The 24,369-nt window shown below is 40.5% G+C and overlaps 2 protein-coding genes across 6 annotated transcripts in view; one reads left to right on the top strand and one right to left on the bottom strand.

The window, feature by feature from the left end:
• Positions 1-8,709, top strand: part of LOC100512780 (calcium-activated chloride channel regulator 4-like) — a 45,807-nt gene extending 37,098 nt beyond the window's left edge. The window contains exons 13-14 of the mRNA XM_003125934.5: positions 7,497-7,730; positions 8,073-8,709. Coding sequence (XP_003125982.3) covers positions 7,497-7,730; positions 8,073-8,488 — 650 coding nt within the window. The 3' untranslated portion in view covers positions 8,489-8,709. The remainder of the gene's footprint in view (positions 1-7,496; positions 7,731-8,072) is intronic.
• ODF2L (outer dense fiber of sperm tails 2 like) overlaps positions 1-24,369 on the bottom strand; it is a 409,562-nt gene that overhangs the window by 305,311 nt on the left and 79,882 nt on the right. For all 5 annotated transcript variants that reach the window (XR_002343752.1, XM_013997449.2, XM_021090773.1 and 2 more), the window contains one exon: positions 23,725-23,880. The gene's annotated coding sequence lies outside the window, so the exon portion shown is untranslated. The remainder of the gene's footprint in view (positions 1-23,724; positions 23,881-24,369) is intronic.

Here is a 24,369-nt window from a genome sequence, read left to right as displayed (position 1 = left end):
ACCAGTCTGTCTTCCACCTCACCTATTCATTCTTATGCCTCCTATATTCTGCTGTTGGTTCCTTCTAGTGAATTTTTTTATTTTGGTTATTGCATTTTGCATCTCTGGTTAATCTTTACATCTTCTATTTCTTTGTTAAACATTTTCTGTAAGTTACTGATCTTTGCCTCCAATTTTCCTCTGAGATCTTGAATCATCCTTACTATCATTACTCTAAAGTCTTTTTCATGGAGGTTGCTAATTTCCAGTTCACTCAGCTGTTTTCTAGGTTTTTCATTTTTCTTATTCCTTCATCTGACTCATCTATCTGTCTTTTCACTTGTATAGCTTTTCATGTGGTCTCCTTTTTGCAGGCAAGAGGGTTGTAGCCTCTCTTGCTTCTGGTGCCTTCCCCCTTGTGGGTGAAGTTGACATAGAGGCTTGTTGCAGGTTTCTTGGTGAGAGGGGCTTGTGCCTGACCACTGACAGATGGAGCTGAATCTGGTCCCTTGGGAGGGTGGGGCTTTGTCTCTGGGTGCGATTAGAGATGGCTCTGTGCCTAGGAGGACTTTAGGCAGTCTGCTGGTGGGTGGGCTGTGTCCCCACTCCATTTGATGTTTGGCATGGGGCTTCCAGTCCTGATGGGTGGGGCAAGATTTTTCCAAAATGGCAGCCCCCAAGGGAGCTCACACTGATATTCATTCTGCCTCCAATGTCCTGCCCCTACAGTGAGACACTCCTGTCCCTAAGGAGACATTCCAAGATCTGCAGGTAGTTCTTACCCAGATTTTGAAGGAGTTCTTGCTTTGCCCCAGGACCCACCACACATAAAACCCTGTGTGCCCCCTCCTAGAGTGGAACCCCTGTTTCCCCCAGTCCTGTGGAGCTGCTGCACACATGTCCTGCTGGCCTTCAACACCAAATGCTCTGGGGGCTCTTCCCAATGCCAGACCCCAGACTTGGGAATCTGACCTTGGATTTGGAACTCTCACTCCTGCGGGAAAGCCTTTGTGATAAGTTATGTCCTAGTATGTAGGTCATCCACCTGGTGAATATAGGGTTTATATTGCAAAAGCGCCCTCCTACAGTCTTGATGTGGCTGCGTCTTTGTCTTTGGGTGTAGGATATCTCTTTTGGTAGTTTCCAGTCTATTTCGTCGATGGCTGTTCAGCAGTTGGTTGTAATTCTGGTGTTTTTGTGAGAGGAGGTGAGCTCGAGCCCTTCTACGCCACCGTCTTGTCCCAGTCATCAAATACAGTTTTCAGCCCCTTTCTCCCTCTCTTCTCCTTCTAAAACTCCTGTAGTGTGAATGTTAGTATGCTTGGTGTTATCTTAGAAACTCCTCATCTGGCCTCATTTTTCTGTATTTGTTTTTATTTCTGCGGCTCTCACGGGATGATTTCCATTATTCTATCTTCCAGACCTCGGATGCCTTCTTCTGTGTCATACTAACTGTTCCTAGTGTGTTTTTCACTTCAGTTATTGTATTCATCAGTTCTGGGTTTTTTTCACATTTTCTAATTCCTTACGAAAGTTCTCACTGTGTTCATATATTGTTTCCCTAATTCAGTTATCATTCTTCTTAGATCTTTTTGATCTTGTAAATTGTTTCTTTCTGACACTGGTTGTCTTTTCAGGGGGTTTCTCTTGCTTTTTCAATTGAAACAAATTTCTCTACATTCTCATTTTGCTTAATTTTCTCTTTCACCATGACATTAGAAGCTATAATTATCTATTGCGGTCTTGCAGTAGGGTCGTTGTGTGGGAGCACCCCATACATTCTGTGTGTGGCTTTGGCAAGGGAGAGCTGGATCTGAAAGAATACAAGTCACATCTTTCCTTAGGGTTTGCTGGCAGCTCTCACCTTGGCAGGAAGTGGAGCTGGAAATGGAAGCGCTAGGGCTAGGGCTAGGTCCAGGTTTGAGCTGGGCTGCCCCTTTCTCCACAGCCATCACCACCCAATAGAGGGTATGGTCAGGTCTCAAGTTGCTGAGCAGAAGCCCTCAGAATCAGATCTGAGCTGGCTCTGTTGACTTTAAGTGTGTGTTCTCCTCCCTCCTGGCATCAGAACCCTCACGACAGGTGGGGGAGTGGGGTGGGGTGGTAATACCCCTCACAGCAAGCAGGACCAGTGTGGCACTTGGTCAGGACATGAACTCTGGTGATCCAGCTACAGACAGAGGTCAAGAATACTTCTGATGGGAGTTCCTGTTGTAGCTCAGCAGGTTATGGACCCAAATTGTCTCTATGAGGATGCAGGTTTGATCCCCGGCCTTGCTCAGTGGGTTAAGGATCAGGTGTTGCTATAAGCAGCATAGGTCACAGATATGGCTCGAATCCAGTGTTGCCATGGCTGTGTTATAGGCCCCACACACAGCTCCAATTTGACACCTGGCCCAGAAACTTCCATATGCCACAGATGAGATCATAAAAAGATAAAAAAAAAAGAGAGAATGCTTTTGATGTGCTGCCTTTGTAAGCCTCAGTAATGTCTATCTCCACCCTGCATCAGGTCTGAGCTGCCTTTGTGTCTTCCAGCCAACACCTCTCCTCAGCTATGTACCCCTGCCATGGTAAGACACTGTGTCAGGGGGTGCAGGGTGGTAGCTCAGCTCAGGCTAGGAGATGTGCCAGGGCGGTCATGGGAAACTTGCCAGCCAGCCATGCAATTTCAATCCACCCACTCTGCCTTGTTTGAGAGAAAGCAATGCTCACTCCCCAGATAGGATCTCCACCCATCTAAGCTCCCTTCTCCGAGTCCCCTCCCTGGAACTCAGGTCCTGACCTGACTGCTTCTCTTCCCTTCCTACCTTTTTCTGTGTGGAGCTTTATTACAGTCTTGCTTGCACAAGAGACTTTCTGTCTCCAGTTAGTTTCACTGAAAATTGTCCCACACATACGTGTACCTTTGATGTGTTCACAGGGGGGTGAGTTCTGCATCCTCCTACTCCACCATCTTGATCTCCTTTTCAATAAGTCTCTTTATCAATAACTACTTTTAAAAAGTAATGGAACATAACTTTTTAATGATAACATGAGAAAGAGAGTGTATATAGTTGTATGACTTGGTCACCTTGCTGTACAGCAGAAATTGACAAAACAATGTAAATCCACCATAATAAGAAATTTTTAAATAAAATAAATGCAACAAAGACTCAATCAAAAGGCAGAGATTGAAATAACAGATGAAAACATACAATACAACAATTGTTACCCTCAAGAGACTCGCTTTAGACACAAAAACACAAATAGATTGAAAGTGACAGGATAGAAAAAGATATCCCATGCAAATAGTTATCAAAAGAAAGCATGGGTGGCTATGTTAGTATCACAGAAAATAGACTTTAAATTTTAAAAGTTTACAAGAGACAAAGTATATCATACATTTTAAAAAGACTTATTCAGCAAGAAGCTATAACAAATATAAGAGAATACACATCTAATGACAGACCATCAAAATATATGATACAAAAACTGACAGAATTGAAAGGAGAAATAAACAGTTCTACAGTATAGCTGGAGACGTTAAGACTCCTCTATCAATAATGGATAAAATAACTAGACAGAAGATAACTAAGAAAACAGAGGACTGCAACCAACACAAGTACATCTAAAAACTTATACAGAACCCCTACCCAACATGAATTCTGAAATGCACATGGGAGATTCTCCAGGATAAATATATTAAGCCATAAATGAAACCTCAAGAGAGTAATATATATCTTTACAATAAAAAGAGTTTTCTGTGTCAACAATGGGATGAATTTATAAAACAGTAACAGAATGAACACTAGAAACTCTGAACAGAATTTTGGTAATTAAATAATACACTCATAAATAACCAATGTGTCAAAGAAGAACTCCCAATAAAAATAAGAAAATATTTAGAAAAGACTGGAAAAGAAAACATGACATAACAGAAACTTATGAAATGCCACAAATGCAATGGTAAGAGGGAAATTCTGAGCTGTAAACACTGACATTAAAAAAGAAGAAGTATTAATAGCCTAACATTATAATTTAAGAAACCAGAAAAAAAACTAAACCCGAATTTAGCAGAAATAAGGAAATAATAAAGGTTAAAGGAAAGATAAATGAAATAAAATAATAGAAAAATTATTAATGAACCAAATGGTTCTTTGAAATGATTAACAAAATTGACAAAACTTTGGCTAAATTAACTAAGGAACAGAAAAGCCTCAAATTACTAAAATCAGAAATGAAAATAAACACACTATCACCAAATCTACATAAACAAAAAGGACTATAGAGAGTATTATGAACATCTATTTGTATACCAACAAATTGAATAGCCTAGATGAAATGAACAAATTTCTAGAAACTCAAAACCTACCAAGACTATAATAAAAATAAATAGAAAAACAAATGAATGTATCATTAGTAAGAAGATTGAATCAGTAATCAAAAACTTCTCAACCAAAAAAAGCCCTAGACTTGATGGCTTCACTGGTGAATTCTATCAAACACTTAAAGAATAACTAACAATAAATAATTTAAAAAGGAAATTAAGGAAACAATTCTATTTGCAATTGCATCAAAAAGAATAAAATACTTATTAGTAATTAACCTAACCATGGAGGTAAAAGACTGGCACACTGAAAACTACAAAATGTTGCTAAAAGAAATTAAAGATTATATAAGGAAATGTACCCCATGTTTATAGATTGTAGGACAATACTGCTAAAATGTCAAACTGCTCTATAGATTAATGCAATCCATATCAAACCCCTAACAATGTTTATGTATAAATTAAAACACAGGCATCCTAAAATTCATATGTGATTTCAGGGAACCCCCAAAGAGCAAAAACAAAACAAAACAAAACAAACAAAAAACTTGAAAAAGAACAAAATTGTAGGAATCATACTTCTGTATTTCTAAATTATCTACAAAGCTATACTAATCCAAATAGTGTGGTTTGGCAAAAAGACAGACACATATGCCAATGGAATGCAAAAGAGAACCCAGAAATAAATCCTTGCATACATGGTCAACAGATCCTTGACAAGGGTGTCAATACCGTTCAATGGGAAAGGACAGTCTTCCCAACAAAGGGTGCGGGGAAAGTTGAATATCCACATGCAAAAAATAAAAAAATAAATAAACAAAGCTGTACCCTTTCCTTACTCCACATATGAACTCAAAATGAATCAAAGGCCTAAAACTACAAAACTCTTAGAAGAAAGTACAGGGGAAAAAACTCCATGACATTAAATTTCAATTTCTTGGATGACACCAGAAACACAGGCAACAGAAGTTAAAATTGATTAAATAAAGGAACTACAACAAAATTGAAAACTGTGCACCAAAGAACATTATTATTAATGGAATTAAAAGGCAACCTACGAAATGGGAAGAAATATTTGCATAACATTTACCTCCTAAGGGATTAATATCCAGAATATAAAAAAACTCCTAAAACTCAACAACAAAACTTCATTCAAAAACGGGCAAAGGACTTAAATAGATTATTTCTCCAAAGGATGTATACAAATGGCCCTAAGAACATGAAAAGATGCTCAGCATCCCCAATCATTAAAGACATGCAAATCAAAACCACAGTGAGATACCACCTCACACCCCTTAGGATGCCAACGGAAAGTCACACGTGTGGTGAGATTTGGAGTAACCATAAACTTTGTGAACAGCTGGTGGGAATATCAAATGATGCAACTGCCGTGGAAAACTGGATGGCTACTCTTTTTAAAAATTCAACACAGAATTACAATTTGGCCCAGCAATTCCACTTCCGGGTACATACTCAAAAGCCTCAAAGAGAGATTTGTACACACGTGTGCATAGCAGCATTATTAACAGAAGCCAAGGAAAGGAAACAATCCAAACTGCTGTGACAGATAAATGGGTAAACAAAACGCGGCGTATACGTCCAACAGAACAGCATTCGGCCTCAAAAAGGAAAGAAATGCTGACATAGTCTACAACATGGATGTAACCTGAAGACATACTAAGGGAAATAAGCCAGACACAATGGACAAACATCACATGATACCACTTACTTACATGAGGTATCTACCAGTAAATACATTGAGACGTAAAGTGGAACAGCGGTTACTAGGGGCTGAGAGGAGTCAGGAAAAGAGATTATTATCGATCGGGTACAGAATTTCAGCATTTGGGATTCTGAAGCTCTGGAGATGGGTGGTGGTGGTGACTGCGCAGCAACGCGAGTACACTCGCTTGATGCTGCCTGCAGACCGAATGTTCGTGTGCCCCTCAGACTCATCTGCTGAAACTTAATGCCCAATATGATGACACTCAGAGGTGAGGCCTCTGAGAGGGGCTCAGGCCATGAGGGCAGAGTCCTGATGGATGGCAGTAGCGCCTTATAACAAAAGACCCTGGAGTGCCCCTCATCCTTTACCACGTGAGGACACGGAGAGAAGACAGCTCTCTGTGAATCAGGACGTGCGTCCTCTCCAGACACCAGATCTGCCAGTACCTTGATCTTAGACTTCCCAACCTCCAGAACTGTGAGAAATAAATGTTTTGTGTTTATAAATCACCCAGTTTGTGGTATTTTGTTAAAGCAGTCCCATGACTAAGACAATGCCATTGAATTGTATACTTAACAATAGTTAAAATGGTGACTTCTATGTTATGTTTATTTTACTATAATAAAAAAAGAATATACAGTTGTATTTGATTCTATTTCAACAAAGTAACTCTGAAAGTATTAGTTTTAAAAAATGCATTCTTTGTTAGTTCTCCTTTGCCTTGCCCCTTAACTTATGATTTTGAGAATGCTCAGCTGGCAGTTGAAATAGGATCAGAAGCAGTGTTCCTTGGAACTTGAATCAGTGGGAGAGAAAACTGGTTGGAAGGAATTCCTCAGGTTTCCTCTCAGCTTGGAGACAATTTGGGAAGTAAAGCAATTTCTTTTTCAGAAAGGGCCATTATGTACCCTTTTTCTTGTACCCGTAATTCCAAAGCAATTAGTTATCTGATTTTATCCTACAATATGCTGGGAAGGATGTTAGAGACAGAATTTTGCCACCAAAGAGTTTGAGAGCACAAAGACAAATGAATCTCCAAGAACAGTGTCACCCATGCACAGAGAGCCTCTGATCTGCCAAACTACCTTTATAATTTCTGTGACATAAAAATCATAAAAGGGGTAATAGGTAATACACAGCTAGAAGAAAACCAAAGTTCTGCTCAATTAATTTTACATATTCAAAAATATATATATCAGGGGTTGGAATACTCTAGAATACAAGTTATCAAAAATGACACTGAGTAAATAATTTCTCATAATTTTTCAAAAATATTTCTAGGTAATATTTTATCTTGGATTTCATATAAACACATTTATATATTTTTTCTTTCTCTACTACCTTGACTTATGACTTTATAACCAACCTCGATAAAATGTGACTGAGTAAAGGAAAAAAAGGAAATGACAAGTGGGATGGGGAAATCAGCTGAAAACACTGGTGGTATTAAGCTCATTATAAACAAGGACATACTCCACGCAGGGGAAATTGAAGGGAATCCACCAAGGCCTGAAAGTGATGAGGACACACAGACAGACTTGGAGAGTTTCACCAGAATAGCGTCTGGAGGTGCATTTGTGATTTCAAATGTTTCAAAGCTTCCTTTACCTGACCTCTACCCACCGAGTCAAATCACAGACCTGGAGGCCACCTCAGATGAGGATGAGATCAAAATAACATGGACGGCACCGGGAGACGATTTTGATGTCGGAACAGGTAAGGATGAGAGGTCCTGCAGAACATATGCGTTGCAAAAGCACGGATGTAAGGGTGGGTAAAAGGAAAAATGACGTTTGATAGCTCAGAAAAGTATTAATTTTATAATTTCGTGTTTTGAGTCAAACATGACACACTTTAATCCGCTATCACTTTTCATACAAAGAAGGTAGTATTTGGTAGGGTTTAAAATTCAGGATTCAGTTTTTATGGAAAAATAAATAAGGCTCTGGATATTAATATAAGCTTGACATAACTAAATATTTTTGAGGAGAAATAATAAAAAGGAATTTATTATGGTACGCTCTAGTTTCTAAGCTACATGTAACTTTTTTTTCTTAGTTGAACAGTATATCATAAGAATAAGCGGAAGTCTCTTGGATCTAAGGGATAATTTTGACGACGCTCTGCAAATAAACACTTCTGCTCTGTTACCAAGCGAGGCCAACACCAAGGAAAGCTTTGCATTCAAACCAGGAAATCTCTCAGAAGAAAATGCAACCCACATATTCATTGCCATTCAAAGTGTGGATAAAAGCAACTTGACATCGAAAGTATCCAACATTGCGCAAGTAGCTTTGTTTACTCCCGAAGCAGATCCCAGTCCTGGTAAAAGTCACCCAAATCCCAGAATTAACATTTCTGCCTTGGTATTGTTGGTAGTTGGATCTGTTGCAGTTGTTAGTGCTATTTTAAGTGCCACTATTTGTATTTTAAAGAAGAAAAGAAATGCAATTAGATCAAAGACTGGGTTTTAATAAAATAAAAAAATTGAAGGATATCTGTGAATTTTTAAATTCTGATGTAGATCATTAGCTCATGAAAATAATTTTAAGAAATCTAGAATGGATATTTAGGTTAAATACAAACATCCAGAGATATATGAAATACTGTAAGTCAATATTAAAAATGTAATTGTATTTACTCATTATTTCATTTATTACAGATAGAGATGAATAAAAATCTTTTTTCTTCTTGCTATCTGATTTATGTTATTTCACACAAAAGCTTTCTGGAATGTTTCTAACTTCATTAAGATCTTGAAGTTGTCTATCTAAATAGTCAAAATACAAATATAAAATAGCAAAGGAGCAATTTTTGGGAGAAACTGAATTTGATCTTGGTCCTCTTAGGTATTGGTGATCTTGTTTCCCCACAAGGTCTCCAATAATAGGCCATAACAGCTAGTGTCATGTTTATTGAAACTTATGGAAATTAAATGGTCCATCACACAAATCAGTTACCACCTGTCATAAAATGCTTTTTTCCTTATTTCATCTGAATATAGGCATTATCCATGCTTTTTCCCTGAAAAACACATACATCTTTGTGTGCTTTTCTTTAATTGTAGGGAAGAATTAGTGAAACTACTATGCATTGCCCTTGTTTCAGATAAAGAAGGAAAAATAAATGTGTTAAAAACATTTTTTCCGTCCTTTAGAGTTACAGCCTGAGGCAGAGCTGGATTTCAAATCCTCCCTCAATTCACTTCAAAGACGAGGTCAAGATCCGATCTCCACTGGACTCCGAAAGGCGCAGCGCGCGCGGGGCGTGTGTGAGTCCACCTCCACTGGACTCCGAAAGGGGCAGCGCGCGCGGGGCGTGTGTGAGTCCACCTCCACTGGACTCCGAAAGGCGCAGCGTGCGCGGGGCGTGTGTGAGTTTCACTCTAAGAGTAAAGGAAGGCGCTGATGATCTGAAGTGTACCCTAATTTACAGTTCCACACAGTTCTCTGGTTTCTGTGTGTTAAGGGATTCTGCAATACATCTAAGGAAATATCATCCAGTGAGAGAGTTAATAGCAGTTGTCCTGGGACTGAAATGATTTTACATAGAGAAGAAGGAAGGGGAGGTGAAACACTAAAAATAAAGTGGAATGGAGAAGATATGGCCATGGATTGCGTGGGAGAAATAAAGACGGGAGGGTGAATCCCAAGTTTCTAACTGAACTATGGACAAATGGAAGTACCATTTACTGAGACAAGGAAGATTCAGGAAAAGAGGATTCTAACAGACAGATTAAAGAGCTGAGTTTGAACAGTTACCTTTAGGGGACCTGCGAATAAAGGCCAACCAGCATTATCACATTGCCAGCTGAATTCAAAGGCCCCGTGCCCAAACATTAGTTGTTGGGTAGAGATACATACTTCATGGGTATCAGTATATAGATGGCATCGAAGCCGCAGCAATGACCTAGATCAGTTAGAGAATGCAGATTGGAAAGAGCAGAGTTAAGAGGCAGACCACAGCCATGAACACAGAAACCCCGAGAGTGAGGGGAAACAAAAAAGGAACACAGAGCATCTATCCACGGCCTACCATGGCCCTAAGAGAATGTGACTTCATGGGAGTAGGTGGACCTTTGAGTCCAGCTTTACAGGCATAAGGTTTCTTTTTCCTTCCAACATTTTTGTCATGTTGCGAAGTGAGTTTTACCGCAAAAATTCAGCTCCCTGAGGAATGGAGAGGCACTCAAGATGATCGTCCCTCATTTGCATCCTTACCTCATTCAGTTCTGGCAGGAGTTATTTACCGACTTAGAAGTAAACCACAACGAAAGCCAAGAGGGTTAAGTCCAGTGTAATCCTTAGCATCTTCAAACACAGACCGGACTTGTGACCTGGCACATTTAATTTGGTCTTAGTGGCAGGATGGACAAGAGGGGTGTTGCAGTTTGAATGAGAAGTGCAAAGATCAAACGTTAGAGGAAAGCTGGAAGCCCTTAACTCTGCGATGTTCTGATTTATTCTTACGACATTTAGTGGAACACGAGCTCGCGTCTGAGCAGCCGGGGACCAGGCTGCTGAGGCAGCAAGTGTGTTGTCATCCTGTTCCTCCAGTGAGCTGGTCCCAGTCGACCGTCCATAATAGCACACAGGATACACAGGTAACATGGAGGACTTTGGGAGAGGACACCTCCCAAAAGAAGACAAAGGCCTACAACTCTGGCTGGCAATAGATACACCAAGAGAGAGTCAGACGTCCTTTGTTCCTTCCCATGTGCCCACCCCGCAGCTCTGCAAGGAAGGCGTACCAGGCTGGTCCTACTCCCCCAGCGATTCAGTGCAGCAGCCAGGCTCCCGTAGGTCCCAAACCGGGCTGTCCCTTCCCAGGACAGGCACTGATGAGCCCTATGCTCAAGTCTGTATCAGGGAGCTAACCGTGAATTATTACAACCATAAAATAAAATGAATGGCTACCACTGACGTGGTTGAGATCTCCAACATAACTTGCAGGGCCCAGTTTAAAATGAAAATGGGGGGCCTCAATTCAAAAACAATTATGAATTTCAAGACAGCAACAGCAAAGCATTAAACCAAGGGCCGGGCCTTCTAAGCATGGGGCTCTGAGCACGTGCAAAGGTCTCACGCCCACGAAGCCAGCTCTGGCCACAGTCCAGGGTAAACTGGCAGGAACAGCTGCAATGTGGGACCTCCACATGGGCTTTCCATCAGGGTCGAACAGCAACATTTGTGGTCTCGGAGTTGATGTGGTGAATCCCAAAAAGTAGCAGGTCTGGAAAGGGAACCGTAGGACCACTGCCTCTGGCAGGGAAGCCAGCTATGGAAGACTTAAGTCGTCCCGAGGGAGGAGAAGAGGATGCCCTGTGGGGGCGAGGGCAGCCTCTGAACCAACCTCAGAGACTCAGATGGCTCCAGGGTTTCTGAATGGAGAAGAGAACCAGTGAATGGCTGTCCCTGGAGGTGGGCAGTTGGCAAGGTCAAAGAGGGTCTTCGCCTGCCTGCAGGAGTCTGCCCAAAGCTGTAACACTGAGAAGTGCTACACATTCACAACCGGATGCTCAGCCAGAACCCAGGGGACTGCCCTCCGTGCTCCTGCTCATGCTACCAGTGACGGCTGGTGCTGCGGCTCAGAGGGACCCAGAGAGCACATTAGATGCTGGGGGCCAGACCACAGTGTCTGATGAACGCTCACCATGACGCAGCCTCAAGTGGGACTGGGAAAAGCACACTTTGATTCAACATTAGAGTGAGGCAGGCCTACGGCAGGCCAAACAGGAAAAATGATAGCAGTTTGGAAACTCTGTGTTTTCAAAGATTCACAAGTCTGTGATTCATGCTTTGTATGGTCCCTTCCCAGACTGGGTCTGGGCTGGACCTGCTTCAATTAGTAGAATGCAGTAGGAGTTGTGAAAGCTTCCACTTTTGTGTTCCTGGGAGCCCATCTACAAAATTGAGCTGTGCGATACACACAATGCTACATATGAACTAGATCATCAATGAGGACCAGCTGTAGAGCACAAGAAACTCTACGCAACATTCTGTAGTAATCTACACGGGAAAAGAATCTGGAAAACAATGCGTATATGTGTATGACGCCCGAATCACATTGCTGTACATGTGAAATTAACACAACATTGTAGAGCAACTATACTCCAATTAAAATAAAGAAAAACTCAGCTATGCTGATGGAGAGGTTCTGAGACTATATGTAGAAAGAAACAAACTTATCTCCGATTCCAAGTCAAGCCTCTAAGTGATTCCATTTGTAGTTATCAGACTTCAAGTAAGACCAGATGAAGAGCCACCTGGCTCATCCCAGTCAACCCACAAAACCATGAAAATAATAAAATGGTTGTTTCAAGCCACCAAGTTTTGAGAGTTTGGTACTCGGTAACAGATCATCACAGAGCAGGGACTTTACTGTCGGGATTAACTGGGAAAGTAAAAACTGAAGAAGGAATTGGAGCATCCAGAAAAGTCATTAACAAGCCCCCCTGAGGCACTGCAGTTAGTCTGGGTGTAAGGCCAGGACTAGACTGGGACTGGGCGGGCTGGTGCAGAAGTCTGGGGAAGAGGTTGCCTCAGCACAGCTGCCACCTTTGGGAGTTTGTGCCAAGTGTCTTGTGGTGGGTCTGGGATCAGGATAGGCCAGCAGGGCCAGCCCTCAGGAAGAAGAACTGGATGTGAAGGAGGGAAGGGCAAGGTGCCAGCCATCTCCACCTGCTTCTGAGTGACCCTACCACCTCACCTTCAGACTGCTATGGCTGCTATTCCACTGATACCTTCCAAATTTCAAACGAATGTCCCTCTTGACCAATTCTAACCCAAAGTCATGTGGTTTCTGGGAAATATATTTCTGTTTTCCCCATGGTGCCTCAGGAAAGCCAATTCAAACATGGAAGCATGCAATGGTGAGCACTGTGTAAGAGCAAGGAGTTTTTTTATGTGGAAGGTGTGTGGACCCTGCCCTAGTCTAATAACAGATAAGTGATAGCATAATAATTTATAAATAACTATATAATAATTACAAATAAATTAATTTTAGAATGAATAGTTTTAACAGAAAGCAAGCAGAAAGCTGTAAGCTACTGTGACTTCGTGGATTACTCACTCGATATTGGCTGCATTGAATAGAGAACACGGTTCTCAGAGGCCACCAGTTACTGTAACAACACAGAGTTACAAATGACAACTATGTAAAGAATGCGGCTTGAGTAAATCAAGTACGAGCATACAGTTCTTTCAAGAATCTTGATATGAAATGCAGCAGAGAGAAGGAATAGAAATTGGAAGAAATAATATGTGGTTGAGAAAGGTTTCATGTGTAGAATAAGGAAAGGTTAGCTTTCATTAAAAGTACTAAAAATACTTGATATTTTAAGTTATATATATGTAAAACTGGTAAAAAAATTTTCTAATTGCAAATTCCTTGGAGACAGACTTTAGCACAGAGTTAAACTGGGGTTAAAGCTTAGATTTCTCATCCATAAAAATGGGATGTACTAGGAATGGCCTCCAAGTGCTGTGTGAATCCCATTAGAAAGCAGCAGGTGGGAGTTCCCGTCATGGCTCAGTGGTTAACGAATCCGACTAGGAACCATGAGGTTGCGGGTTCGGTCCCTGCCCTTGCTCAGTGGGTTAACGATCCGGCGTTGCCGTGAGCTGTGGTGTAGGTTGCAGACGCGGCTCGGATCCCGTGTTGCTGTGGCTCTGGCGTAGGCCTGTGGCTACAGCTCCGATTTGACCCCTAGCCTGGGAACCTCCATATGCCGTGGGAGCGGCCCAAGAAATAGCAACAACAACAACAAAAGACAAAAAGAAAGCAGCAGGTTCTTGGCCCCACTCCTGCACATAGCGCTCAATTCACAGTGGCTGTCATGCAGAGAAGCTCTGAACTGCTGTACCCCAAACCCAAAACCTTAGCACTGACGGCCACCAGTCCATCAGTCAGTCAGTCAGTCAGTCAGTTCATTAAGCTCCTGCTATTTGCCTTCACTCTACAAACAGCAGTTAAAAAGACATTAAAAGATATTCTCAATCCATGGAGTTTAAAGCCTGGATAAATACTAAACAAAAAAGACAAATACTAAACAAATCACAAGATATAAATAGTTACAACCTTAAAGAAGCATCATTAAGTCACTGAAGGGGATTCATCAAGCCCATTGCAAATAAAACCCTTACCATCCACCCACTAACCTTCCATTTAGGTACCAGTTCCCCAAGAGCACACTGTTTGGGCCTCAACATGTGATTTTGCTATTGAAACAGGATACAACTTAATACTCACCTGGATTCTACTTCCTCAAAATCAATTGTGCCAGCACAAATCTGAGAACAAAAGGTATTAGGTAACCCAGGTCCCAAGCATGGAATATTGCAAGCCACATCTCTTTACAGCAGGTGAGACATTCTAGGTCAGCCAAAGCTGGAGCCTACCTACACCCCCAAATTCCATAACCTTAACCAGCCCCCAGTAGAGGGGAGGACTAGGAGGGAGAGCATCGAGTTGTCTTTTTAGGGAAGTGCAGTGTTCAGAAAGGATGCTCCCAAATAAACTGTAAATCTCAGGAAGCCAAGTAATCCTCTCACACCAGCACTGCGGGACCCCCAGATGGGCAGAGTTCCTGACGCTGCTGAAACAGGAAAAAAATGGCCAGGAGAGAGAAGGTGGGGAAGACAGATTTGCTAGTAGAACCACCTTCAGGCACTAAGAACTTCATGCATGTTTGATACATAGGTGCAGAGTTCCTAACTGACTGAATAAAACTACAGAAGGTTACTTGACTTAATCTACTTGGGGTCTTTCATGCCAAGAGACTGTGCAGAGAAGAGCCTTATAAGATCTACCTAAGAAACTGCTAGGGAACAAATTTTGGGCACTCTCCACTGAGTGACATCTGAAACCACAGCAGGACAGGCTCTCAAGGAGGTACTGGTCTTTTCTATTCCTCCTCCCCAAGACTCAAGCTTTTAGTTTCATTGATCTTTTCTATGTTTCTATCTCATTTATTTGTTTTGTTTCTATCTCACTTATTTCTGCTCTGATCTTTATGATTTCTTTCCTTCTGCTAAATTTGGGTTTTTTCTGTTCTTCTTTCTCTAGCTGCTTTAAGTGTAGAATTAGGTTTATTTGAGGTAGGCAGCCATGTAGTAAGATTTGAGCTTAGAAAAACTTGTGGCCAGAGTTAACTCCAGGTGCCACAGTACTTAAAAAATCTACCACTGAAGACATAGTCTTTTCCATTAATTTCTTATGAGAATGTCGAACGTAACAGATGCAATTCAGTGCCTTTTGGTACATTCACCATGTGGTTCAACCATCACCATTTTCTATCTCTAGAATATTTCATCACCCCAGAAAGAAATCCTACACCCATTTAGCAGTCACTTCCCATCTCTTCTCCACACTCCAGGCTAATTAGGCTATTTTCTGTCACCATGGATTTGTTTATGCTAGCCATTTCATATAAATGGAATCATAAAATATGTGACTTTTCGTGTCTAGCTTCTCTCACTTGGCATAATGGTTTCAAGGTTCATTCACGTTACAGCATATAACAGTACTTCATTCCTTTTTATGGCTGAATAATATTCCACTGTATCAATATGTCACATTTAGTTTATCTGTTCATCAGCTGATGGACATTTCGGTTGTTTCCACTTCTTGAGGATAGTTTTGCCCTGTGAAGAATATTCCTAATTGGTAGGTTTTCTTCTTTGAGCATTCATCCTGTTGCCTTCTGGCCTTCATGGTCTCTGATGAGAAAGCAGTTCTTAATCTAATGGAAAAATGGGTTGCATGTATCTCAGCACAGACCTCTGAAACCTCTTTGAGGTTTACTGATCTTCTTAAATATGTAGATTCATGTCTTTCATCAAATTTGGGTGACAAACTTTGGAAAACTCTTGAATATTATCTACTCTAGTTGAACGTATGTATAATCAATGACCCAGAAATTCCATTCCTAATTATATACCCCCAAATAATATGTGTAGATGTGCACTAAAAGACTTGTAAAAATGTACACGGTTGTGTTATTAATAAAAACAAAACACTTTAAACAATTTTTTATTGTCCACTCAGAGTTTTACACAAATGTTTATTGTCACTTTATTCATAATAACTGAACAGCAGGGGAGGAAAAACAAATGTTCATCAGCTGGTAAATGGATAATCAGATTATGGTGTGTCCACACAGTGAAGGTATAGTCAACAATAAATAGCAATGCACAACATGCGAAAATACGGGTGAATCGCAGAAACATGCTGACAGAAAGGAACAAGACACACACACACACACACACACACACACAAAGAACCCATGATGTACAACTCCTTTTACAAGAAATTCTAGTAAGTATAATACTGGTGGAAATTGGACTAGTGTTTCCTGGGGCTGGCTGGGGAGAAGGACTGACTAAAACGGATATCAGGGAACTATTTGGCCTGATGGAAATGTTCTATATCTTGACTGTGATCATAGCTACGTGATGTATAACTTTTCAAAATACAGAAATGTATGCTGAAAATCAACACACTTTATACGTAAACTATACCTTAAAAGATCATTCTAGTTACCATGTAGAAACTGGATTTCCACCAGACAAGGGGGAAAGCAGGGATGCTGATTGGGAGGTTTCTGCAGAGAAATAGCAGCTCGGATTAGTGTGCTAATCACAGTGACAATAGGTAATGGGTAGAGGACATTCGTTGCAATGCCATCCATGTTCTCTGGATTTTGTGTGCATTGATTTATTTCACCTTCCCACCAATCCTATGAAGTAGGTACAGATATTATGCTAAAGCACAAAAACGTTTAAGTGACTAACATAGCAAGCAGAAAACTTTGTAGTCTGGCTTCAATCCATACACTTGACCACACATCTACTGGACAGATTCAGAACAAATTTTGAACTTACAGTTGCCAGAAGTTACTGACATATAAGAGGTGCTATGCAAGCTGAAGAGAAGGATCAAAGATAATGATGCCATAATGGGATGAAGAAAACTGGGGCAGGATCGTGACTGGAGGATGTAAAAGGAAAGGCCTCCCTCAAGGAACTGAGAGCTAAAGGGGACCCTCATGTGTAAAGCCAGACACAGCTTTGTTTCCAAGTGAAGCTCTGGAGAAAACAGACTGCTCTCATTCTGGGTTTCTGGGAGCACAGAGTTCAGGAGGTGGTGGAATATCACAAATGGGAGCAGTTAGGAACTGACTGGCTACAGCCCGGAGTGTGGTCACTGCAGTTAACCTTCCGCTGTTTGAAGGCTTTTAGGGGTATAAGTCCTAGTAGGAAGCTGTCATTGATCTGCTGGCATGAGTATAACATCTGTTCTTCTGTCACTTTTTATTTTAACCAAAGATCATTTTATTTCTTCCTAAGAGAATAAGAATTTGTTATTGGAAAGAAAGAGAAAAATTTTAAAACCCTGCTAGGATAGGCCAGGTTTGATAAAGATCACAATATTAGCCATCACAATAAAGATATCAAGAAGATACTAGGTGATATCAGTCTGGAATTTCCAGTGCATACATATTAAGTTGAGGGTCATCAGACTGGATGAGACCACCTTCCAGAGAGAGCGGAGCTAGAGAGAACCCTGGATGCGGACACGTCTCCCAACTTTGTAGGCAGGCAGAGTAGGAGGAAATTACAAACGTGTTTGAGGAGTTCCTGTCGTGGCTCAGCAGAAATGAATCTGACTAGCATCCATGAGAATGCAGGTTCGATCCCTGGCCTTGCTCAGTGGGTTAAGGATCCAGCGTGGCCGTGAGCTGTGGTGTAGGTCACAGACATGGCTTGGATCCAGTGCTGCTGTGGCTGTGGTGTAGGCTTGCAGCCACAGCTCCAATTCAACCCCTAGCCTGGGAACCTCCATATACCACAGATATAGCCCTAAAAAGACCAAAAAAAAAAAGTGAGAAGGACTGACAAGGTGATCTGAAAAAATATGCTAACTATTCCACAAGGTATTTACAGAAAATCCTCAAGTACTTAAAATGGTATAATTGGAACAACTTTACCTGAAAAAATTCTGAGTTTTTCCATTGTAAATAAGTTATAAATAAAAAGTATGCTTATGAAAATGAAATATAATGATATCATTGAGTGTCCACTCCATGTCTGGCATTATACAGGCACAAGAAGAGTGAAGCGAGTAAGAAATTTTCTCTCAAAATTAAGATTTGAATTTATCTTCTCATATATTCTAGCAGAAAATATTTGGCAAATGCCTTTGAGGTACATGAAACATCTTTGATTAATGGAAATAAAACTGTGAGCAAAGCAAACATACCAATGAAGTCTAATGGAAAAGACAGCATCAGATACACCATGTATAGAGTGCTTTGGGCAATGAAGTCAGGGAGAAGAAACCTCCTCTAAGGGTCATAAAAAGTCTAAGAGAAATTTTAGCTAAAACTTAAGAGTTGAGTAGAGAGTCACCAGGAGAGTAGAAAATAACGCCCACGGCAAAGAGAACAGCACAGGCAAAAAGTCTGGGAGGAGATCCTGGTGCAGACTGGTCTGACTGGACTGGCAGATGACGCTGAAGATTTAAATATGTGGGTTTTATGAGGTGGGGCATTGCAAGAATTTTGGACTTAATCACAAGGTAACTGGGAACTTGTTTTGCAAAGCTCACTACTGAAGGTGATATAATCTATATAATTAAAAGTGGGAATCACAGAAGAGGGAGAGATCAACTGATAGGCAGTTTCCCCAGAGAAGAACATTTTCGTTGAGCTTTGAAGCATGGGAGAGATTCTACCAGGCAGCAAAAGAGAAAAGGCATTTCCGGAAGAGGGAACAAGGTCAAAGGCACTGCAGAGACAGAGCTGGGCACGCTGGGGAAGAGGAGCAACGCAGAGGCGGCGGCAGGGAGTGGAAGGAACACGGGGGGTGTGAGGCTCAGGGCTGCATCCTCCCATTTGGGAACAAATGGTACAATGTAGGACAAATACCATATATTTCAGCATTTAAAAGTTACAAATCACGTGAACACACCATTATATAAAACTTGTTCTCCTCTCTCTGTATCTTCATATCCAAAAATGCGGTGAATGAGGTGTTTAGTGTTTCCAGATGTGGTAAATTTACTTTCATTCAGGACTTCACACTTCAAGCATTATTCTATCTTTACAGTAAGTTTGCCAGGTCACCCAGTCCTAAACCAAAGTACACTCACCTGATGACTAAGGACGTTACGTAAGTCTCGCCATGTAACGATACACATAACAGGCAACCACTGGGTTCTAGGCCCGGCTGACCTTTTTTCCTCCTGACTGCAGTAATCACTGCCTATCTGACACGAGCAGTCAGATATGGACGTACAACTGAAAAGTTTCTCCAACTCTTAAATGTAAAAGTTTGAAGCTGCTTTTGAGTGAGGTTAGTCCCACTGGAATCTTAGCCTTGCACATGGCATATAAACAAATTCCTCACCGGGTAAAGCAATGATTTAATTTTACACCTATCGACGTGTTTTCCTTTCTCACCAGTCCAGTCCATCTCTACCTCACTGGCTGCAACAGCCTTGTGACTGCTGTTTGTTTCCTGATACTACTCGCTTATACGGGAGTTCTTACATCTTTCCTAAAACATGATTTTAATCATGTCACATCTTCCCCTGAATGCAGCCGATGGCTTAAAATTCACACTCCTCACCATATGCTCGTCTTATCTCCTTCTGTCCCCCTTTTCAGGCTATTTCCACATCACAAAATTAGGTGTCCATCTTTTCAGCCTAATTTTCAGTCATACCTTCTTTTCTTCTCTTGACAATGTGACTTTTGTTGGCTACATTTATTGTTGAACGTCCAGGCCATTACAGATGTTAACCTAGGAAACAGTGCTGCAATGGAAGTCTTAGTCTGCAAGTTTCTCAGTTATGTCTCTCTTTTACCTGTATTTTTAAAGATTCCTTTCCATTGTAGGTTATTACAAGATGTTGAACACAGTTCCCCGCTATATAGTAAATCCTTGTTGTCCATCAATTTTATGTATAGTGATTTGTAGCATTTTTGGTAGTTCTTTGTCTGGTTTTGTTATTATAGAATGGCTTTGGGAGTGCTCCCTGCTCTTCAATTTTTTGGAATAGTTTGAGAAAGATAAGTATAACTACTTTATATGTTTGGTAGAATTCCCCAGTAAAATCATCTGGTTCCAAACATCTGTTATAGGGAATTTCTTAAATTACAGACCTACCTCACGTCTAGTGATTGGTCTGCTCAAATAATCTGTTTCTTCTTGATTCAGTTTTGGCAGGCTCTATGTTTCTAGAAATTTGTCCATTTCTTCTATATTGTCTAATATGTTGACGTATAAATTTTAGGATTTTTGTATTTCTGCAGCATCAGTTGTTATTTATCCTCCTTAATTTCTTATATTGTTTGGGTCTTCTCTCTTTTTTTCTTGGTGAGCCTCAATAGAGGTTTGCCAATTTTATCTTTTCAAAAAACAGCTCTTTGTTTTATTGATCTTTTCTTTTGCTCTATCTCTTTTTAATTTTCTCTCTGATCTTTATTATTTCCCTTCCTTCTGCTGACTTTGAGTTTTGTTTGTTTCTCTTTTTCCAATTTTTTTAGGTGATATGTTAGGTTGTTTATTTGAAATTTTTATTATTTCTTGAGGAAGACCTGTATTGCTGTGAACTTCCCTCTTAGAACTGCTTTTGTTGTATCCCACAGACTGTAAGGTTGTTTTCATTTTTGTTTGTCTAGAGGTATTTTCTGATTTCCTCTTTGATTTCATCATTGACACTTTTTTTTTCTTTTTAGTAGCATGTTATTCAGTCTCCATGTAATCTTTTTTTTCTAGTTTTTCTTTCTGTGTTTGATTTCTAGTTACATGCCATTGTGGTCAAGAAAATGCCTGAAATAATCTCTCTCTTCCCAAATGTGTTAAGGCTTGTTTTGTGTCCCAGATAATGTTCTAAGCATGCTTGAGAAGAATATGCATCCTGTTTTTAGGAGATGTAGTGCTCTGTGGATATCAATTAAGTCCAACTGTTCTGTTGTGTCATTTAGGATCTCTGTTGCCTTACTGATTTTCTGTCTGGAAGATCTGTCCTTTGATATCACTGGGGTGTTAAAATCTCCAACTATAATTTGTGTCAATTTCCTCTTTATGTCTCCTAGTATTTGTTTTGTGTACTTAAGTTTCCATGTTGGATGCATATATGTTAATAAGTGTAATATCTTATTGTTTTGATCCTTTTATCATTATACAGTATCCTTCTTTTCTTTCATCATGGACTGTGTTTTAAAGTCCAAAGTCTATTTTATCTGATATATTTTTACCCTCACTTTCTTGTCATTTCCATTTGCATGAAATATCTTTTTCCATCCCCTCAATTTCAATCTAAATGTGTTTTTCACTCTAAAGAAGGTTTCTTTTTGGCAGCATTTTGAAGGTTCTTATTTTTTGACTCAATTTATAACTTTTGATAAAAGCATTTACTCTTATTAACATTTAAAATAATTATTGATAAGTATGTATTTATTGCATTTTAAACCTTGTTTCCCAGATGATTTTGTATTTCCTCTTTGCTCCTTTCTTCTTCCGTTTTTTTTTTTTTTTTTTCATTTTGTATTTTAATGGTTTTCTTTTGTATTATGCTTAACTTCCTTTCTTTTTGGTGTTTGTGAATCTATTTTATGTTTTTGATGTTTGGTTACCCTGGTTTTCAAGAATGTTAACCCATAACAATATCTACTTGCCTTAAACTGATAGTCATATAAGTTCAAACACAGTCTATAAGATCTACATTTTTTTATTCCTCTCCCCCACATTTGCGATTTTGATGTTCTATTTTACATTTTAACATTTATCCTTTTGCTATTCATTGTAGTTATAATCACTTTCAAACATTTTTTAAATCTAGGTACCAGCTTATCTAGGTGATCATCAATCTTTTTATATATTTGTCTTTCCTGTTGTGTCTTTCTCTTTCCCACAGAGGCTTGCTTCTTTTCTATTTAAAGAACTTTCAATATTTCTTTTAGATTAGGTTTTGTATATTCTGTTAGTTTTTCCCCGATAAATTCTTAGTTTCTGTTTCTATTCCAAATAATAATCTTGCTGGGCAGAGTACCCTAGGTTGCAGGCTTTTCCCTTTGGACTTCAAATATATCAAGCCTTCTGGACAGCAAACTTTCTATAGAGAAGTCAGCTGATAGCCTTATGGGGGTTCCCTTCTAATGGACTCTTTTTTCTCTTGCTGCTTTTAGAGTGCTCTCTTTAACTTCTGACATTTTAACTGTAATATGTCTTGGTGTGGGTCTGACTGGAATCATCTTGTTTGGCACCCTCCATGCTTCCTACCCTTTTCCCTTTCGGAACCCCTACTATGTGTAGGCTGACATGCTTCTTATTATTTCATAGATCTCATATATTGTTTTCATTTTTTTCCATTTCCTTTTTCTGTCTGCTGTTCTGATTGGATGATTTCCATTATTCTATCTTCCATATCACTTATTCATTCTTCTGTGTATTTAATCTGGTATTCACTTTTAGTTGTTTTAATCTTGGCAACTGAGTTGTCTAATTTTGGTTCATTTCTCTTTACAGTTCCTAGTTCCTTGTTAACAATTATTTTTTATTGATAATCTTTCTTAATTCCTTCACTATTTTTATTACCTCCTTTTTGACCTCAGGGTCTGGTAGACTGGAGAAGTCTATTTCATTGTTTGTTCTTTCAGGGGATTTCTCTTGCTCTTTTCATGGGGAGTAGTTCCTCCACTTTTTCATTTTACTCAAATTTCTATGACTCTATTAATTTAGGAGAAACAGTTAGTTATCTACTGCGGTCTTGAAAGGCTGTTTTTATGTGGAAGGATCCCTGTGTAGACTGTGTGAGTCCAATATATTTGGTATGAGGGCTGTTTTTGGTATGGATGCCTGCCACATCTTTCCTCAGAGTACACTGGCCATTGTCTCCTTGATAGCGGGTATGTTTGGTGTTGTGATGACCAAGGCCTACACTGGAGGCAGGGCCTCCTCTTTGCTCTGTGGTTGTCACAGCCCTGCTGAAGGTAAAGTGTGTTCCCTGGTTATTGGAGTCAAACCCCCAGATCCAGCTCTATGCTGCAGCGTGAGGAGGGTAGTACTGCAGCACTCTCACTGGGAACTGAGCTGCTGCATATTCCCCCCTAGAGGCCGTCCACTGGGTCGTGCAATTCTGTAACACCACACGCCACCCAGTGTGTGTGCCACCTAGTGTGTGTGCCCACTGATGCTGGCTCCACACTGAACCCACCCTGCTGAGGGAGTGCTGATAATCTGCTTGGATGTCAACCCCACCACTATGGACACAAAAAGTCTGATGCTGCTGGAGCCATGCCCATGATGAGTTCACTGACAACGGAGCTCTTATGAAGGACCCACATCCCATCATGCATGTGCCAACAGCAGTGACCCAAACCACACTCCAGACCCCTTGGGCTGACTCTGTGTGGCTAAACCAAGTCCTCTCCCAGGTTCATCTGCTGAAGCCCAAGTTTCAACACCAAGCTACCGTGTGTAACAGTAGGCATGCATTTTGGTCTGCTGTTCTCTCTCTACCCTGTTTGTCAGCAAGCTAGCACACGAACCCTCCTCCAGAGCAAAGCCCAGGCCACCCCAGCTCCACATCTGCCCCAGCAGACCTTCCAGGCAATGAAGGGGGTTCCCAGGGAACTTTCTTCTTTCATCATTCCCTTCCAGATCCCATCCTGATTCCTTTTTGTTTCCTGTTATCATCCTACCTGGTTATGTGGGATCTTTCTTGGAGCTCTGGTTGCATGAGAGAACTTTCGCCAGCTTTCATTTGGTATTCCGTGTGAACTGCTCCACGTGTAGATATATTCTGATGTGCTGTGGAAGGAGGTGAGCTACACACCCTTCTCCTCTGCCGTCTTGATCTGTAATGCACACAGAATAGATCTCATTCTCATGATACTTGAAACTAGATGTGAACTGAAATTACCTAAAGCTATAACCCATCCCTGACTCAGCTGGACTCACAACAAAAAGAAAGGACATGACTTTTCTGGGAGAAAACAATACTTAATCCAATCTACAGTGCTTTCAAATACTATGTCAAGGATACAATAAGAAAAAAAATTGGGAGATGTGCAAAGAATCAGGAAAATATGAACCATAATAGGAGAAAAATATGTTAAAGAAGTGAATGAAAAAGTAGAATTTCAACCGACAAGTGGGATCGCTAAAAAAAATCTCAGGGCATGGCCCACTTTCCAAAAACGGGGTGAAGGAAGAGAAGAGGTCAAAGTTTGCTTTGGGCTGTTACGGACTCTTGCCACTCCAAGAGCTGACAATTTCAGAAGACAACCCTTCAGCAAGGATGGTCATGATGAAGCTTTGTGGTTACTCTGAATCATTAGAGTCTT

The sequence above is a fragment of the Sus scrofa genome, chromosome 4 (genome assembly GCF_000003025.6).
Source record: "Sus scrofa isolate TJ Tabasco breed Duroc chromosome 4, Sscrofa11.1, whole genome shotgun sequence".
NCBI lineage: Eukaryota > Metazoa > Chordata > Mammalia > Artiodactyla > Suidae > Sus > Sus scrofa.
The sequence above is the reverse complement of the archived record's forward strand: the minus strand, read 5'-3'. Positions and strand labels throughout refer to the sequence as shown.